This window comes from Zingiber officinale, chromosome 2B, assembly GCF_018446385.1.
Source record: "Zingiber officinale cultivar Zhangliang chromosome 2B, Zo_v1.1, whole genome shotgun sequence".
Taxonomy (NCBI): Eukaryota; Viridiplantae; Streptophyta; class Magnoliopsida; order Zingiberales; family Zingiberaceae; genus Zingiber; species Zingiber officinale.
This window is the reverse complement of record NC_055989.1, coordinates 88,413,033-88,432,558: the sequence shown is the minus strand read 5'-3', so window position 1 is coordinate 88,432,558 and position 19,526 is coordinate 88,413,033. Positions and strand designations below refer to the sequence as shown.

General features: G+C 39.4%; 2 protein-coding genes across 2 annotated transcripts; one reads left to right on the top strand and one right to left on the bottom strand.

The window, feature by feature from the left end:
* Window positions 1-204: 204 nt before the first annotated feature.
* Window positions 205-4,014, bottom strand: LOC122046246 (disease resistance protein RPP8-like). The gene is made up of 2 exons (XM_042606858.1): window positions 3,515-4,014; window positions 205-3,041 (listed from the first exon to the last, which is right to left on the bottom strand). The coding sequence occupies exons 1-2, from the start codon at window positions 3,997-3,999 to the stop codon at window positions 848-850; spliced, it is 2,679 nt and encodes an 892-aa protein (XP_042462792.1). The 5' UTR covers window positions 4,000-4,014; the 3' UTR covers window positions 205-847.
* A 5,890-nt stretch (window positions 4,015-9,904) lies between these two features.
* On the top strand, window positions 9,905-14,274 carry LOC122046248 (glucose-6-phosphate 1-dehydrogenase, chloroplastic-like). The gene is made up of 10 exons (XM_042606859.1): window positions 9,905-10,220; window positions 11,151-11,296; window positions 11,409-11,503; window positions 11,744-11,858; window positions 12,362-12,567; window positions 12,658-12,807; window positions 12,921-13,041; window positions 13,122-13,351; window positions 13,434-13,634; window positions 13,866-14,274. Exons 1-10 carry the CDS (start codon window positions 10,016-10,018, stop codon window positions 14,119-14,121), a joined length of 1,725 nt encoding a protein of 574 aa, XP_042462793.1. The 5' UTR covers window positions 9,905-10,015; the 3' UTR covers window positions 14,122-14,274.
* The last annotated feature ends 5,252 nt before the right edge of the window (window positions 14,275-19,526 follow it).

Here is a 19,526-nt window from a genome sequence, read left to right as displayed (position 1 = left end):
TTAGGATTTAGAGTTCGTTAATTTAACTATATAAAAACTTATACTCTTATTTTTAATATCAATTTTTTATTTAATAATTTAATTAATTTTTTCTTTTTCTTTTTAATTTCTAGCTACTATGTCAGGTACTACGTTTTGTTTCAACATGAATCATCCGCAGTTGAATTTTTCTGATCTGTTTCAGAAAGATAATTGACTGTTTTGAATGTCTCATCCTAGAAGTTTTAGAAGAAAACTTGAGACCTTATTTGCAAACCCGAATCAGCAAGTTAGATTGAAGGAATCATCTAGGACAACTCCAGTGATCAAACTTACATGTAACTACAGGTTAGATAACTTGAATGAAAATGCATCTCGGTATCACTATCAATTTAAAAAGAGGTCTCAGAAAATGCCAACCAAATCTCTGTGTCGCACAATCTTCGGGTTTGTTCATCCCAAGGAAACATGATGACAATGGAAGCTGTGAATGCTATAACTTCTGCCACTTTAGGTGTGAATGAAGTAACCATACTACATAGTTACTACATACTACATAGTTAGGTGTGAATGAAGTGACCATACTACATGGATCTTGATCTCCCACGTATAAAAGACAATAAAATGTTTTCCATAAATCAGTGGCCGCTGATACTAAGCCACCTAAGATGTGCATTATCATCTTTTTGCTCTAATAGTATAAAAATGTACGCCAATGGCAGCACACAGAGTGAGTTGTTGTCCAACTCAGTGTGTGCTGGTATTGCTGTAGACTTCTATCTGCTTTAAAGAACCTTCAGCTTCTTGCGAGACTTGTTCGTCCTGATTAATTTTTGGGTTTCGATCAGATATTGTCATCGTCCTTCGTTCAATTTATTTCAATGCAAGGAACATGTTTAATCTTGTGATAATCTTCTCCAGTATCCTTGTCGACCCTTCTCTCTATCATTTCCATTCCCCTTATTTCAATTTGTTTGAGCTCAGTCAATCTTACAAGTCCCTCTGGTAGCATTCTCATATTTCTGCAGTGCCAAAGGATTAGTTCCTGAAGGAGAGGCATTGCTCCCTCTCCCACTTCCCACTCCTCCAAGGCGCTCAATTCATACAGTTCGATATGTTGGAGACGAGGAAAACCTCCCTTTGGAAACACCAAAACTCTTCCTACAAATGCATCATCACACAAAAGAAGACACTGAAGGTTTGCGAGAGATGCGAGCATCGCAATATCTTCCTCCTTTTCCAACCTTGTTAGCCAAATAGCGAGATAGATCAGGTTGGAAAATATCCTGGAATTTTCTGCCTCCATGTGAATCCTTGCAGGCCTTACCCATGCTCCTCTCAAAATCAGAAACTGAATATGATGATAGCAAGATGAAGTTAGGAAGCTCATCGTCACTGATTCTCCATTCAATACCAACATGTCGAGCCTGGAAAGGTTCTGGACTGCATTGGCTAAAACATCCTCATCAGAGCTTGATATGTTATTCAAATGCAATTTTCGAAGATTCCTCAGCTTCTCCAGTACGCCATCACGTACCCATGGACCACTTGAAATATTCACAAGTGTCTGAATGTCTTGCAAGCAGTATGTCGCTTTAGGCATGCTCGTATTCTCTTCATTGAGGAATACATGTCTCAGAGTTCGGATTTTCCAAAATGCATCCGGTAAATGTTGAATCTTAGTATTGCCTATATTGAAGGTCTGCAAGTGGATGAGATTGCCAATAGATGGAGGCAGCTCCTTCAGTTTTGATCGGCTCAAACTTAGATACCTTAACAGGATCAAGTCCCCAATCTCCTTTGGTAAGTGTTCGATGGGTACTTTCTGCAAATCCAAGACCCTGAGGAACTTCGCTCCAGGGATGGCAATTGCCAGCGTTCTCTGAAAACCTTCATTCGGATAAATTACAAGTGACCGTAGTTTAGTGGTCAAACAGTTCGATGAGATATGGTCGTCGACATTTTCAGTGACACTGAGACGCCGTAAAGCTCTTGGATCGTCACCTATGTCATCAATGGACCTGAAGAAGTTAAGCTCGCGAGCTTCATGACGTGCTAGATCAAGAAGAAGATCATGAATGTGAACTTCCCGTATATAAAGCTGACCCCATCTTTCAATTTGTAACATGGACCTGCTTGTCAAATCCTTCAAATATGCCTCCGCGACGTCTTCCATTGTTTGATCCACTTTATCCTTCGTTTGTATGAAACCTTCAGCTATCCATAAACGTTTTATCCTCTCTGCACTAACGCAATAATCCTCAGGAAACGCTGCGAAATAGAGGAAGCAAGGCTTCAAATGATGCGGAAGATCATGGTAACTGAGAGCTAATATTCTCAGGATTTGGTCTTCTCCTTCTCTGAATTCATAAGAAATATATTCCAGCTTTTTCCTCCAGTCACTAGCTTGACTTGTACCTCTCAAAAGCCCTCCGAGTACCACGATGGCAAGAGGCAGCCCTTTAGTTTTTTTGAAGATATCTTCCTTGAATCGATCAAACTCCGGTGGGCAGCATGCCGTGCGGAAAGCTTTCCTGCAGAACAAATTCCAGCTCTCTTCGACATTCCAAAATTTCAGCTCGTGTGGAGGAACATCTGCAACGTTCGCAACGTTCATCTTGCGTGTAGTCAGCAACACTCTGGATCCTGCCGATTCTTTTGGGAAAGCTGCTTTAATGGCGTTCCAAGCTGCCACCTCCCAAATATCATCCATCACTATTAGATACCTTCTGTCGCTCAAATGCTCCGACAACTTTTCCTTCATCTCTAGTTCTTCCATACCTTTTACTTGCTCGTCCTTCAAGTCGAACACTTGCTTTACAATGCTGCACAAGAGTTCTTTAACCACATACTTCTGTGACACGGACACCCATGCCTTGCACTGGAAATAGTTTTTGACATCTGCGCTCCTGTAGATCTTATTAGCCAGCGTTGTTTTGCCCAAACCACCAGGACCAACAACCGAAAGCACGACGCGAGCTGTTAAACTAACGTCAAACAGTTGCCTTTTGATGTCTTTCATATCTTCATCAAAACCGACAATGTCGTCTTCTAGTTCAAATCTGTAGCGGTAAAGATTTATTAGCATATATCTTGGGCTAAAATCAAGGGGCATATCAAATTATGTAAATCATGGAAACACATCAAAAGCTCGCCCGGTCAAAAAGATAAAATTATGTTTTCGGTCTTGTAACTTTTATTTTATTTTTTTAATTTTGTTTTTGTCAGGAGTCAATTTATGTTTTTAGTCGTCCAGTAATTTATAATATTTTTTCAATATTAATCCTTTTTCTTTAAAATTGAAATTTTCTATCAGAAAACAGAATATCCTTTTAATGATTTGTATTATTCGGAGTGCATTTTTGCCCAATAATCTTTCTTGATGTCAAAGTTCATGCGATCATGAGTAATTAGAAGTAAAGTTTTTGTCCTAACCTAATTGTCCACTAGAGCACATCTTTGAAAGATCCAACAAAGTAACCATGAAGATAGATATATGCTAATAGATGCAAAACGATTGTTATTATTTAATTACCTTCGAGCAAGCGTTGTGTCAGCAGCAGAGGAAGATGAGGAGGAGGAGGAGGTGGGCAAGGAGGAGGAGCCTTGGATGCCAAGTTGCCACGCTTGTTTGCAGACATCTTGAAATCTGGTACGGATGTCCTGCAGGCGGCTCGCCAGCAGACGGCGAGTGCGGATCCGGGAGGGGAAGGCGGCGATGCGTTGGAGACGGCTCATCCGGCCGTCGACGGCTGACGCGCGGCCTAGCTGCATCGCGTATTCGTCCACCAGGTCCTCCATCTCGTACGCCAAGTTCCGGATCTGCCTCATCCACTCGTGCAAAGAGTGGCTTTGCTCGTATCTGGGCTTCTGGTCGGCATCCCTGAGAAAGGATTGAATCAATGCCAGTGTTTCCGTCAGCGGCTTGACCTCTGCGTCCAGGTTGAGGATCCCGGCGACGTCGCTGGAAACAAGCTCCCCCAGTTTCTCCAGCACCAAGTTCACCGCCGTAGACGCCATCTCTGTTTCTCTGCAAGTCAATGGACCAATCCAGTACAGATATTAGGACGGATGGGATCACTAACTTGATAAGATCTAAACAAGTCAACGGCAATTCTTAATTATATTTACACTACAAATCCAATTATCTTACCAGTTTATTATATTTCGTATGCTATCTAATATCATAAATCCTGTCCCAGGTGCAGCGGCAAAGATCTCCACTAAATGCAAAATACATTGAAGTTGGAAGATTAATTTCTTCACTGCATGTACTTGCAAAAACAGATAAAACTTAATTGCCGGTTTCCTCGTTCAATCAATCTATTTCAACGCAAGGAACATGTTCACAAAAACAAATAAAACTTAATTGCTGTTTTCCTCGTTCAATCAATCTATTTCAACGCAAGGAACATGTTCATTCTTGTAACAATCCTCTCCACTCTCTATCATTTCCATTCCGCCTATTTGGATTTGTCTGAGCTAAGTCAAGCTCACAAGTCCCCTCTGGTAACATTCTCATCTTGCAACCAGTTGCTAATTCACATGGAACTCGGCAGTCCAACCAGTCCACATGTAAATCTGTCCTGTAGTTTTGTAATATGTTACCTTGATTAAATAGTTTTAGGCGAATGGAGAGTTGAATATCAACGTTTATAAAGTTATAATTTTGTGTTTGTTCACTTAAAAAAAAAAGGGGTTTATCGGTGGAATAATCTATTGTAATTCCGTCATAGCAGTGGTTTAGTTACGAAATTACGATAAAAAATTATTTATCATAAAATAATTCATCAAGAATGATTTTATCGACGGATATACCAACATAATCTAAATTTCGTAATAAAATCCAATGGAAATTAAATTTCTGTAGTAAGTTTTCCTAATGGAAATAATGTTTCTGTCGATAGATAGTGTTTTAATTGGGAATATCTATATGAAATTTTTGACAGAAATAGCATTTTTGTTAGTGTTTATCGACGGAAACAACATTTTCATTGAAAATATCTAAGGGTTTATCGTTGGAAATAAAGTTTCTGTCAGTAAAACATTCGATATTTATCGATGGAAACTCTGTTTTCATCGGCAAACCATTTCGATATTTACCGACGGAATACTTATTCTGTCATTATTTCCTCGGTAATTTAAAAAAAAAATTCAATAACCATTTATATATTCTAGATTACCCTGTTTATAATTTACATATATATAATAAATCATCATAGATGATTATATTTCATACATACAATCAAAAACATTCATATATTTATATTTCACAATCCACACATACAAAAAAATTTCATACATCTTAACAATTCATACATACATTTTCATATAATTCATACTATCACAAACACAAATAAACTAAAATTCATACAAACAAACATACTAAATTATGAAAACAAGCTAATAGAAAGTGTCTAAATCTCCAACCATTACAATCATCTCAAATAAACAACATCTAAACAAATCACAATAATAAAAAACTAAAATATCCAAATATCCATATCTAAATACATATCATGATAGAAAATATTCCAAATAATACATCAATATATAAGATATTAATAGAAAATCCTACAGAAATTCAAATACGATTGATTTATATCAGATTTATGTATAATTAAAAATTATATATATATATATAACTAATTTTAATACATAGATAGAAATAAGCAAATAATGATGATCATCAATATATCAATAGGCTAGGACTCCTGAAACATATAGTAATAAAATATTTAGAAATGAGCAAATTAGAATATCAAAACAGATAAATATATTTTGCATGATTTATGTATGATAAATAAAAAATTAAGTTGTAGTTGAACAAATCTTAGAAAAAGATAATCACCACAGTATGATGGGTCTTGAGTCTCCTATGACTCAAAACCATAGTGTTTGGGTGAAATTAGCTATGACCACTTGCATATAGGCAATGAGAGCCTCATGATTGGCTCTCCTCCAATCATCCTCGACTCTTCTCTGCTCAACACCAATCCTCCTCTGCTCCTCAGCGGCCATCTACTTATTCATTCTCTGATCTATTGAGGTAATTTGATTACGCGGTTCTTGATTTTTTCCATCTTAAAGACTGCATCTCAATAAAAGAAGAGGAAAATGAACTATCATGGCCCCTAGGAGTTTTCAAACGATCAAATGCAACTTTGACATAAGTTTGATAATAAGTACAAAATTAGCTTATATAACTTTAAATTAAACTCACCAGTGTTGGATCGAAATGCGCTAGTGGGGGGTGAATAACGCTCGTGGCTTTCACTTTTCATATTCGAAAACGTATCGAGTAAATGCTGTGGAAATATAAAACACAACATAGAAAGACCCAAGTTTTTTACTTGGTTCGGAGCCTTGGGCGACTCTTACTCCAAGGCTCACGCTCGTTAAGCGTTTACTTTGGGCAACAACTATAATCGCGCAAAAGTATAAGAGATTATTACAATTTAATACTGAAAAAGCTATACTGACAACAAAGGTTTGAAGTTTCGTAGCTTCGAGTTATCGGAGTCTTGTTGTAGCTTAACCGAAACGTCTCGTTAGCAGCGCACGGAAGAAGAATCGCTTGGAATGTGTTGTTCTATGCTGCTGCTCGAGACTGCCTTTTATAGGCTGTTGAGGGCGCCTCCATCACCGTCGGATCCGCAGCATGGATAAACTCTGAAGCAGTCTTCGTTTATCCACCTGAGGGCGCCTCCAACATCCTGGAGGGCGCCTCCAAGGTTGTCCGAGGTGCCTCAACTCTCCATGAGGGCGCCTCCAGCTCCGCTGCACAGTCTCCTCAGCCTTTGCACCCGAGGCACCTCCAAGCTCCATGGAGGGTGCCTCGAGTACTATTCATCCGAGGTAAACCGTGCTATTTTGTCCCTGCAAGATACGTTAGTCCCAAAATACCAAGCATACACTGCAACACAAAATTAGCACATAATAATAAGACAAACATAAATATTTTGACAGTCATCGGACTGCCCGGTTCTGACTTTGGATTTCTGATTGGAAACCCTAGGTCGAACCGACGCCTACTGTTCCCTCAACTGGGAACGCGCCCTCACCTACTCCACTCAGGAGAGTTACCTGTTGCCAGTCCGGTCCTTCAGACCGACTGGACTTTGCTCAGCGTCTGAGTCTTCAGGTCTTTCTGCTGGACGTCTGCTCCATGACTCGCCCAGACTTTTACCTGGTTCGCGACACCAGGACTTTTCACCTAGAGTCCCCGACTCTAGGACTTTTGTCCGAAGACCTCGAATTGCCAAGTCTTTTTGCCTAGGGTTACCACCCCCTAGGACCTAGGGTTACCACCCCCTAGGGTTTTCCTGCTTGCCTAACCGCTGCTAGGACTTTTGCCTAAGATACCTTAGGACTTTTCTTGCAAGCTCATTCAACCATATTAGATAACAAATAACCTTAACTTTGAATCCTTTGCCATTATCAAAACTCGGGTTCGATCGTCGGATGCTTCTCGCACCAACAACCAGATCCATGACATGCTCAACAATAGATCTGGATCCTAATGTATACCCAGCGGTTCTAGTGCTCAGGCCACCTAGCTCTATATTTTTGTCTGCTCAAGTCTTTTCAGCATTTGCTTGCCACCTTTGTATAGCCCAGGTAGCCGTCCATGCACTCCATATCTCGTCGGAAACATACACCGATTTAGTGCTCTTCTTTCTCATATAATAAAGAAGGTCTCTGTAAAGTTTAACGCAATAACTATTCCAAATATCTTTAAATAGTTCCTCATGCCCTTCCTCCCATGTATATTTTTTTTTATAATTATAAGTTGAAAATTTAGTATATTAAAGGATAAAAATATTATAGAATATCAAATATATTAAATTTACTTACTAAAAATTTATTATAATAAAGCATCTTCGTCTCCTTATCTTTATGCCTCCATGTAGTACCAGAGGTGTATACTCATTCTTTGAATTTTTCGATAATATAGGTGGCAATCTGGTGGCCATAGGGGTAAATCGATATGAAAAAATATTAAGGTATGAGAATTATATTATAAATAAAGTTATATATGAACTTTAATTACTAATAACAAAAAATACTTACGAGTCCCCAACAACTCGAAGCAAGTCACAAAGTGATACTACCTGCTGCTCTGCCATAATAATGTTTGCAAAATAACATTACAACACATCATAAAAAAGTTTACTAACATGATAATATAAATACAAAATAATATGTAAACATAACTTACTTAATGAACAATAATGCTAGTATTTAATCATTATTAACATATAACTAATCAATATTAACAGTTTCTAAGTTTTCATCACTAGACTCTGTTAATTCAATAAGATTCTCACTACTAGATAACTCCCCATCATCTATATCCTCATAAGTGACATCTACAAGTAATTAAAATGTGAATTGGAGTTGTGAATCAACTGAATATCTCTCAACTTCATCATTCTGAAATGTATCATAGTTTTAAACAGTGATGGTATTCAACATTTGTATGGTCGAGTGAGGCTTCATTCAACAAATAGGCAATCACTCACTAGATCTTCTTCTCTTTCTAGGGTATTCAAGATAGAAAATTTGACCTGCTTATACCTTGAAAATAAAAGGTTTAAACTTATCAAATCTTTTGTTTGCATTAACCTAAACTAAATTATAATTTGGATATATTCTAGTACCTGTTCTTGGGGGTTGGATCATGCCATTAACATTTGACCAACACACCTTTTTATAGGCAATGCAGGATATTCAACCTCTATGATTTTGTTAAGTCTACCATAGTAATCAAACTCAGTATTACTATTGTCCATAGATCCTTTGACACAAATACCATAATTAGAGGTTAATCTCCTTGAATATCGTTGTGCCACGTGGAATTTGAGGCAATTAACAAAGTAATCAGAGTACATCTTTATTTATGGAGAGGTCTTGATGTAATATTCATTATCCTATCATTGTATACATTTAATATTCTACGGTCATTCACCTATAGAAATAGTTATGATATAAATTAGGATACTTCTTAATACACATGAACTAAAAAATTTCACAAATTCTCTAACTTACATATATTTGAAACCATAACACAAATTCGGCCTCTAAATTTGTAGCTATCTCACTTGCATCCATTGATGGATTTTATAGATATAGTTATTGTTCATACAAGCTGGGAAAGAATATAATTTTAAGACATTTGGGATATCAAGTAAACAAACCGTGTTTAAAAAATAATATTTAATTGTCTTTATTTAAAAGTTAGATGTTTTTCTTTTTTATTATTTTTTGATAATAACTTTAAGAGAGAAAAATATATTAAATTGTTGATTATATCTTTCGATAAAAATCCTCACAAATTCATATATGTATCTCATCTGTATAAATAATAGAAAAGCAACATCTCTAAAAGAGATAACTAGTAAAAAAATTCATTTCACCATCCTCATCGAATTAAGAAAAAAGAATAGAATTCTAAATTGATGAATCAAAATCACTCTTATTTTATATGTCACATTTAATGATGAGGAGCAGATTTTTAATGATTAATTTTGTTCCATTTTCATTTAATTTTGATTCATTAATTTAGAATTTTAATTTTTTTTTAATGAGGGTGATTGAGAGTGGTAGAATGAATTTATTTTTTTTTATTATTTATGATGGTATATGCATAAATATTTTGAGGATTTTTATCTAAGAATATAATAGTTAATTTAATATACTTTCTTTCATTGTTTAGATTATTATTAAAAAAATTTAAAAAAAAAACAGATAAGGGCACAATTATGAGCGGATGTTATTTTGATAATTTTGAAGGAGGAGCTTTATTTATTTTTATTTTTTTAAAGGGGTTTAATGGTATTTTTCAAACTTCAAATGGGTTTTCCGAGTTAAAGAAATGGATAAGATATGGGCCAAAGTGCAAATGTTCGCAATAAATATCTTGGCCATCGTGTGGAGACCCGGGGACGAGTCGGACGACTGGTGTTCGAATGAGCGATCAACAATTAATCAACTCCTCCATCGCGCTCTTCTTCTCGCTCGCTACTCCTCCCCGATGGCCGCTGCGTGCTTCCACGGCCATCTTTCATGTGCCTCTTCTCCCGCTTCCTCAAATCCTGGCCTGGTCCTCTCCAGAAAGTACAAGCCGTGGCCTGCCTCCACATTTCACTTAATCGTCGGCCAGGAACTCGTCACAAGGTGGGGGTTCCAGATAAAATCATCCAATGGGTACCCTCCCAATGTGGTCTCCTCCCAAAAAGGTTGATATTTTTACTTCATCCAGTCAGAATTTCGCCTTTATTTTCCGCATTCGGTTGTGCTTTCAGACAACCAATATTGGAATGACCTCTTTTCAAGTGATCGAGTTTGAAAGTGTATTTTATAATCGGGCAGTATAAGTAGTCGACTGGTATTTCCTTAATGTCTCATTCGAAAATCTCTGACTTGCGTTTAGTGTTTCGTTGACGTTTGGGGCTGTCGTTCTCTAAATCAAATTTCAGAAAGATATTTATTTATTGCTTGATTTGGATTTAACCTAATGTGGGATAGTGAAAAAGGATGAATTGAGCGTTGGATCTCACACACACTTGCAAATCTCTTCGAAGAAGCTAATTCCACTTGATTAGTTCTAGTAGTGCCTTTTCTTTGGATGTACAATTCTTAGCTTGAATCAATTTCTATGCTGGCAATTTAATCTTCCTTATTCCCAGTTTGGTTATACTCCTTTTTTCTTTTTGAAGAGTTTGGAGTATGGCATGCAGAATTTTGGTGGCTAATCTTTATGGTTCACTGTAGAGTAGTGATATATAGGAAATTAGAAATTTGAATAGGAGTTTGTCGAATGGCTAAGTCTTAGGATTTTAAAGTTATAATTGTTTGAACTGTTGAGGAACTGCCATCCCAAAGGCCGAACCCTTCTAGTGATTGCTGGTCAAGACTGAATTCTCTGTACTTGAATGAATAACTAGTATAAAAGTGAGTATATTCTTCTTAGATGGAAAATAACAACTGCAACTAGAGTTTAATTTTATTTTATTTTTTTCAATTTAGTAAGATATTTCTTGCCGCTTGACTCACTTTTTTTTAGGGTTATGCTTGATATGCTGCATTTACTTGAAGTTCTTTCTGTGTTTATATTCTTGATACATGAATTATGACAGCTGAACTGACTTAGCTATGCTGTTATGCAGAAGAACAGTATACTGAACACTTTAAAGTTGAACAAGAATTGGAGAGTACAGTAAGCATTACAGTTGTTGGAGCTTCAGGAGATCTTGCCAAGAAGAAAATTTTTCCTGCACTCTTTGCTCTGTTTTATGAAGATTGTATTCCACAGGTCTAATCTCTAGTAAATTTGTGTCTCTGCTCTCTTTGCATTCTTTATTTTGTTATGCCTAAGTATGCTGGCTTTCTTGTCCCTCGTGGTTTGATTTGTTCCTTTTATGCAGCACTTCACAATCTTTGGCTATGCTCGAACTCGACTAACTGATGAAGAAATGAGGAATATGATCAGCAAAACTCTGGCTTGCAGAATTGATAAAAGGTTCTAGACAATAATGATGCTAAACTACCTATTCATCCTCTGTAGTATCTGCATCTATGATCTTAGTCCTTTTTGCTTTCAGTCCTGCACAATGTTCTGAATGAATGTTTGAAACCTAAATAGTTCTGTCGGCATACACTGTTAGCATATGTATGAAGAGTAATTGAGTTGTTTATTATTCTATAGAGTTCTGTTAAGTAGTGAAATGATTTTGGAACTTCATTTCGATCATTGTTACAGGGCAAACTGCAGTGATAAGATGGAACAGTTTTTGCAGAGGTGCTTCTACCATTCAGGAGAGTATGGCCTGGAGGAAAATTTCTCAGAGCTAGATAGAAAACTTAAAGAACAAGAGGTTAATTAATTCTTTTTTCCTTTGATTTGTTCTTTTCCCATTTACTGCTTGGCTCGACGATTAGATTTATCGTTACATGCACTGAAATATCTCATGATTACATCTCATGATAGGGTTCCATGCAATGCCTGACCCAAATTGTAAGGAATCCACATAAGATTATTGAGTTAACTTAGAAACACAAATGAAGAAAATGTAACTCCCTTATCATCATGATGAGTTCTTCCCCTAAAATAATGTCAGGTATTGATAAAAAAATCATATTGCTTTTAGTCGAATAATGTATGTCCTCCAAAGAAAACAAAAGAAAAGCCAAAGGCAAAGAACAACAGAGGCAATAACAGCTGTTGTTTGGGATTTCCACAGCTTTATGTGTCTGTATGAACCCAGAAATAATTTAATAAATAAAGGCTGTCTCTATGTGGATTCTTTTTAATTGACTATTGTTTTTATTTATTATTGTTCAACTATCGAACTATGGCTTTTAAGTTTACATTTTACAGGTGGGTAGGTTAGCAAATCGGTTGTTTTACCTTTCAATTCCACCAAACATATTTGTTGATGTCGTGAGATGTGCTAGCCGTTCTGCATCTTCCCCGACTGGATGGACCAGAGTAATAGTTGAAAAGCCCTTTGGTCGTGACTCCCAATCTTCAGCGGAATTGACACAGTCTCTAAAGCAATATTTAACCGAGGACCAAATATTCAGGTCTGTCATGTAAATACAAACATATCTCTTCCTTGTTTAACTAAAGGCAAGTTAGCTCTTATAGCTTTTTACATTATTTTTTTCTTCTAGAATTGATCATTATTTGGGAAAGGAGCTTGTCGAAAATCTTTCAGTTCTTCGATTCTCCAATCTAGTCTTTGAGCCTTTATGGTCACGGCAGTTCATTAGGAATGTGCAACTCATATTCTCAGAGGATTTTGGAACAGAGGGTCGAGGCGGGTTTGTCAATTCATATAATTAACTTTATATTGATCATAATTAACTAACTTTAGGTAACTCGAGATCCGCTTGATATAGATTAATGTGATCATTTATCTTCTTTTTTTTTTCAGATACTTCGATAACTATGGGATCATTCGTGACATAATGCAGAATCATCTTCTACAAATACTGGCTTTATTTGCCATGGAAACTCCTGTCAGCTTAGCTGCAGAGGATATCCGAAATGAAAAGGTTCTTAAAGAACTACATGTTATACTCATAAATTCTTGTGCACCATACCATTCTTTGCCTAATCATGTGATGTTTCTTAGGTAAAAGTTCTAAGGTCGATGAGGGTTCTACAGCTTGATGATGTGGTGGTTGGACAGTACAAGGGTCACACGAAGGGCGGAAGATCATATCCCGCATACGTAGATGATCCGACAGTACCAAAAGGGAGCCTCACTCCAACATTTGCAGCGGCAGCTCTGTTCATCGATAATGCTAGATGGGACGGTGTCCCATTCTTGATGAAAGCCGGAAAAGCCTTGCATACTGGGCGGTAACCATCCACCCCTACTTTCTCCACTTTATTCAGGTTCATGGACCAGCTCTGTTAGCTTATGACTTAGCTGAGATAACAGTGCAGAGATTAGAGTTCAGTTCAGGCATGTTCCTGGCAATTTATACAAGAGAAATTTTGGATCCGACCTGGATAAAGCGACTAATGAGCTTGTGATTCGCGTGCAACCTGATGAAGCTATATATTTAAAGATAAACAATAAGGTTCCTGGCTTAAACATGAGATTGGATCGTAGCAATCTGAATCTGCTATATGCGGCGAGGTATGTTTTAAGGACAAATTCAAGGAGAAGAAGTCAATAAAGTATAATTAATGAATTTATACTCCCACTTTATCCCTTTTGGTTAAGCCTGTTGTCACTTTGCTTAAGTTAATTAATCCAAAAGTATTGTCGTTTTATTCTCAAACTCTTGAATTCACTAATCCAATATCAGTGAGACAATTAAACTAACAAGAAATTCCTGAAACATAGTCGATTGTTTTGCCTTTGCAGGTACCCCATAGAAATTCCTGATGCATACGAGAGGCTGCTTATGGATGCGATAGAAGGGGAGCGACGGCTCTTTATCAGAAGCGATGAACTCGATGCGGCATGGGCCATCTTTACACCGGTGCTCAAGGAATTGGAGGAGAAGAGGATCGCACCGGAGCTTTATCCATATGGCAGTAGAGGACCAGTTGGAGCATACTATCTTGCCGCCAAGCATAACGTGCGATGGGGAGATCTTAGCAGCGATAATAACTCCTAGATCCACTTAAATGTCGACTAAAACTTTGAACAAAACATGTCCAAAGGGAGTTTTCTCCACAATGTCACTCGATTTGTGGATGAACTCGAATATTGTATCCTTCTTGTGGAAGTATACGAATACTTAATGATACGGCGAGTAAGTTGGGACCTCCGAAGTTGGGTTCAATGTCAAGAAAGTCGGTTGATGTGACAGTCAAAATTAAGGAGTTAACTTTCGGATCGTATCGATGTCATATCGAAATAAGTCCAGTGTCATCGTCGAGTGCTTTGGTCGATTGGACCAAAGGGCTGATCGGACACGCTAGATATATCGGTTGGACCAAACTCTATATTCAAGTATAGCGGTCGAGTACAAGATGAAATCCCGACATAAAGTCCGACTAGATATATTTTTTGAGCGGATGTCAAATCCCCAACTTACATCCGCCCATCTCTAGTGTTGGTTGGACTTACGGGGCTTAGCTCTCCATTTCTTCAAATATAAGACTCTCAACTTATATCCGCTCAGCCTAGCACCGATCGAACTTACGGAGCTGAGTTCTTTATTTCTCCAAATGCAAGACTCTCAACTTACATCCGCCCAGCCCCAACGTCTATCAGACTTGCGGGGCTCAGCTCCCTATTTTTCCAAATACAAGGCTCTCAACTTATAGTCGATCTATCCAACACCGATTAGACTTTTGGGGCCCTGCTCCCTACTTCAATGTTAGGTTCTCATCATAAACCAGGTCATCCCCAGCGTCGATGAAATTTTAGGGGCTCAGCTCCCTGTTTTTCCAAATACAAGACTCTTAACTTACAACCGATCTGCCCAACACTGATTAGACTTATAGGGCCATGCTCCATACTTTAATGTTAGGTTCTCATCATAAACCAGGTCGGCCCTAGCGCCGGTGAAATTTTAAGGGTCCACTTCTCTAGAGCACGACTCCCAGTATATTCTCAGTTAGCTAAAGAGTCAGTCGGACTCCTTCTAGGAGACAAAATTATCAAAGAATCGTAATGATCTGTCAGGAAATATGTCATTACTCTGATATATACATACAATGGAGCCTTCCTCCGTCTATAGGAAAGTTGTCGTACATACTCCACCACCCGTCATACTTTAACACCAAGCATTCTCTTTTGTCTCATTAATGCGGAGGTTATGGAAGATGGTATAAAAAGAGGCCCTCTCCATCAGCTAGAGATACTTTACGAGTTGATAACACGCACGCATCTACTGTTCATCTTCTTCTCCATTTTCGATTAGCTACTGTTCTGACTTGAGCATCAGAGTGTCTGCGCCAGGGACTCCTCCCCTGGCCCGGTGACTAACGCTTCCTTCTCCTAGTTCTTGTCTTTGTTGTGCAAGTTCGCTCAGTTGCACCTTACTTCAGCTCACAATCTTCACATGGCAACATCCAAGCCACCTCGACGTTGCCCCCTAGCCAGCGCTCCACCTCCCCCGCTTTCAAACATGATCAAATTTGACGTCATCTGTGGGAATTTTGCCCAAATCTAAAATACGGAGATGGAAGAGGTTGGATGACTCACTATTGTTAATTTGTCACAATAAGATTTGGAGATGCTAATAGTTACTTGAGCGCAGAGGTTGGTACAATAATAAGCAGCAGCCAATTGTCCTTTGAGAACAATCCAACTGCGTCAATAGCGGGCCTCACACTGAGCAAGAGACCTAAGTGGAGGACCGATTGGATACCAACCAGTTCCTCCTCTGGTTGGCTTCATGCAAGCGTCTACGTAGCCAATCAGCTTGTCGCCCATGCCACCTTCCCCGGTCGCATATCATAAGGCACTGTTCTGCACCCCATTCGACGATATAGGATGAGTGGAAATGCCCTGAGTATCATCTTCTGGAGGCGCGCCCACTTGAGACCTTCGAAAGAGGAAAGCGTCGATGGCCAGTAGCTCCCCTGAGCAGATAAGTATGTCGTTCTCCCATGAGATTTTCGAGGACAAACTGTTGAGTCACTTCCGACCGTTAGCAATAGAAGAATATGGAAGAGCTACGGACCCGGAAGAGTGACGGACCTAGAAGATCATTTACTTAAATTTGAAAACACAATCATCCTTCATCAATACACAAATGACGTTAAGTGCCGAGTGTTTCTCACCACTATTTCCGGCTCAGCACAAAGATGGTTCAACCAGCTCCCTACTGAGTCCATTTGTTACTTCAAATATTTTTGCAAATCCTTCTTGCACCGCTTTGTCAATAGTAGGAGGCATCAAAATACCAGCCTGAGTCTGTTCACACTCAAGCAAGAGACCAAAGAATCCCTGCGAGCATACATCAAGCGATTCAACCAAGTGACGCTAGATGTTCCATCCGCCACTTCTGAGATATTAATAAGCATCTTCTCCAAAGACTTTTTAGAAGGAGAATTTTTCCAAGCCCTCGTCAGAAAGCCTATAAAGGACTTCGACGATCTGCTAGGAAAAGCGGTCAAATACATTAATGTAGAAAAAGCTCAAGCCGCTCGGAAAAAGGAGGTGATTGTCTCAGCTCCAATCGGCCAAGCCGATTGGAAAACACCACCATCTCCAGTAGGCCCCAGAAACCCTTGCCCGAATTTATCACCATCCCAAAAAGATAGAGCAGTGCGGGAAGTGGATCAGTCACGACTTGAAAGGCGTAAATATTTTTGTGACTACCATCAATCTCCTCATCATGCTACTAGTGAATGTCATCAGTATGCCAAGAGGCTTTGTCGAACGATCGAATCAAGAGAAGCAAATAAGGATCAACCTTGCCCTCCTCTCAAGGATCTCCTTCAAAAACATAGTAGGAAGAGATGGGCAGACGCTTAGAGAAAATAGTCGATAGGCAAATTCGAGGATCAAAATATCCGAGTGGCATCTTCACGTGAAGTTCGACCGACATCCCCAAACAAACGTCGATCGATAGTAATCAAAATGGGCAACATCCAATTGGCAAGTCAAATCCGATTAGTAGCTCCGAAATAGCTCCAGTTGCAGGAATGCCTTGACCGGCAGCTCAATCATACCAAATGGCTTATCCGTTCCTAATTAATAGCTTGAGATTATCCGCTCAAGGCAATCCGACAAATAAGTCTAAAATTTGAATTTTATATTTTAAAATTTAAAATATATCTCTGCCTTTAACATAGTAAAAAGTCCAGGGTATTTAGGTCATACATTGTGCATCTACTTTCCAAGGCATTTGGGTTATACACCGTGCCTCCAAACTCTCGTGCTGACCGGATGAGTTATAAGTGAGCCTGCTCTCGCGCTTGTCCCAAACTCTCGTGTCGACCGACTGAATTATAAGCGAGCATGCCCTCTCCCCCAAGTTCCAATGCATCCGGATCATACACTGTGCCTCTAAGTTTCAAGGAATTTGGGTCATACATTGTGCCTCCAAGCTCCAAGGCATCCTAATCATTCACTGTACCTCCAAGCTCCAAGAAATTCAAATCATACACTGTGCCTCCGCTCTCCAAGATATTCGGGTCATACACTGTGCCTCTAGACTCTCATGCCGACCGACGGAGTTATAAGCGAGTCTGCTATCGCACATATTCCAGGCTCTAGTGTAGGCTGACAGAGTTATAAGTGAGTCTGCTCTCATTCCTATCCCAGACTCTCATGCCAACTGACTGAGTTATAAGCAAGTATGCCCTCGCACCCAAGTTCCAAGGTATCTGGGTCATACATCATGCCTCAAAGTTCCAAGACATTCAGGTCATACATCGTGCCTCCAAGCTCCGAGGCATCCGGCTCATACACCGCACCTTCAAGTTTGAAGACATTCAGGTCATACACTATGCCTCCACTCTCCAATGCATTCGAGTCATACACCGTGCCTCCAGACTCTCGTATTGACCAGCTAAGTTATAAGCGAGTCTACTCTTCCATTTGTCCCAGACTCTCATGCCGCTCGACTGAGTTATAAGCAAGTCTGCTCTCCTTCTCATCCTAGACTCTCGTGTCATCCAACCGAGTGATAAGCGAATCTACTCTCGTGCCCATCCCAGACTCTTGTGCCTCTTGACCAAGTTATAAGTGAGCCTGCTCTCGCACATATCCCAAACTCTCGTGTCGCTCGATCGAAATATAATTGAATCTGCCCTTGCGCCCGTCCTAGATTCTCGTATCATCTAGCTAAATTATAAGTGAGTCTGCTCTCATTCCCGTCCTAGACTCTCGTGCTATCCGATCTATTGGATTGAGATGAATAAGAGAGGGGGGGGGGGGGGGGGGAATCACGTGGTTTTTGAAAATTGACTTTTTTTTTCTCGATTTTGAAACACAAAGTGTACAACAGAAATACAAATAAAAAATAGAAAAGATAAATGAAGTAAAAGATACAGTTAATTTTACTTTGTTCGGAGCCTTCGGCGACTCCTACTCCAAGACCCAGGTCTCATGGACCTATCGACAAGTAATCCACTAAAAATCTTCTCAAGAACTGTCGGAAGAGAGAATCGAGTACACGAGAATTGGAAGAGTGTAACAAGCTACATTTTCTATTTACAAAAATTAAGTACAGTAATTAAATTATCATTACTAAACACTCTTGTAGATGGTTAGCTCGAGATTAGTGTTTGGATGACTTCTCGGTGGCAGTCGAGCGTAGTAGAGTCGTAGTAGGGGCAATAGCAGCAAGCAAGCGTAGTTAGAAAGCTGAACATATGCGTAGAAGCTCGTATGGAAGTTGATGTTGTTAAGGTTGAAAAGTAGCTAGAGGGGGGGGGGGGTGAATAGCTCGGCGCGATCCCGTGCTCGTCGTTGCTTGCCTCTTGTGATGTGCAGCGGAAATACAAGAAAACAAACACACAACGCTAACTCTGGGGATTTACTTGGTATCCACCTCAAGAAGAGGTGACTAGTCCAAGGATCCACACACTCACGCACCCCCCACTATAAAAACACTCCTTCTCGGTAACTACCGAAGGCGGAGAAGTCGTACAACCTCACAATACAACAATGAGAAAGAAAGAAGCAAAATACAAATGAATCTTATAAGATTACAATGAAAACCCTAGCTTCTTCTTCTTCTTGTTGCAACTCGCCTCTTGACTTGGATGAGCCTCCAAGAACCTTCAAGAACTGGCGGTGAGGAAGAAAAGATCGCTGTGTAGAAGTTCTGTGATCGCCTGCGGAGAAGAGAGGAAGAGATACGCAGAAAGACGCTCGCCAACGGCTTTATCCGCGCCAACGGTCGAATCCCAATCAATCGGATTGCTCCCAATTGATTGGGGAGGCTTTGGATCGATCGGTCAATCGACCCAGAGCGCCTCTGTGTTCTCGGGAAATGCCTGGATCGATCGGTTGATTGATCCAGGGCTTATCGCGCAGAATCGCGACTCCCAATCGATCGGTCGATCGATTGGAGGCTCTGAATCGATCGGCCGATCGATCCAGAGCTGTTCTGTG

Excerpts from the sequence above, each read along its gene's own strand:
- LOC122046246 (XM_042606858.1), bottom strand. The coding sequence starts at position 3,999 with ATGGCGTCTACGGCGGTGAACTTGGTGCTGGAGAAACTGGGGGAGCTT. Across the intron at positions 3,042-3,514 it reads GACACAACGCTTGCTCGAAG|ATTTGAACTAGAAGACGACA; the intron begins GTAATTAAATAA and ends TTACCGCTACAG.
- LOC122046248 (XM_042606859.1), top strand. The coding sequence starts at position 10,016 with ATGGCCGCTGCGTGCTTCCACGGCCATCTTTCATGTGCCTCTTCTCCC. Across the intron at positions 11,297-11,408 it reads ATGAAGATTGTATTCCACAG|CACTTCACAATCTTTGGCTA; the intron begins GTCTAATCTCTA and ends CCTTTTATGCAG. Across the intron at positions 13,042-13,121 it reads AGGATATCCGAAATGAAAAG|GTAAAAGTTCTAAGGTCGAT; the intron begins GTTCTTAAAGAA and ends GATGTTTCTTAG.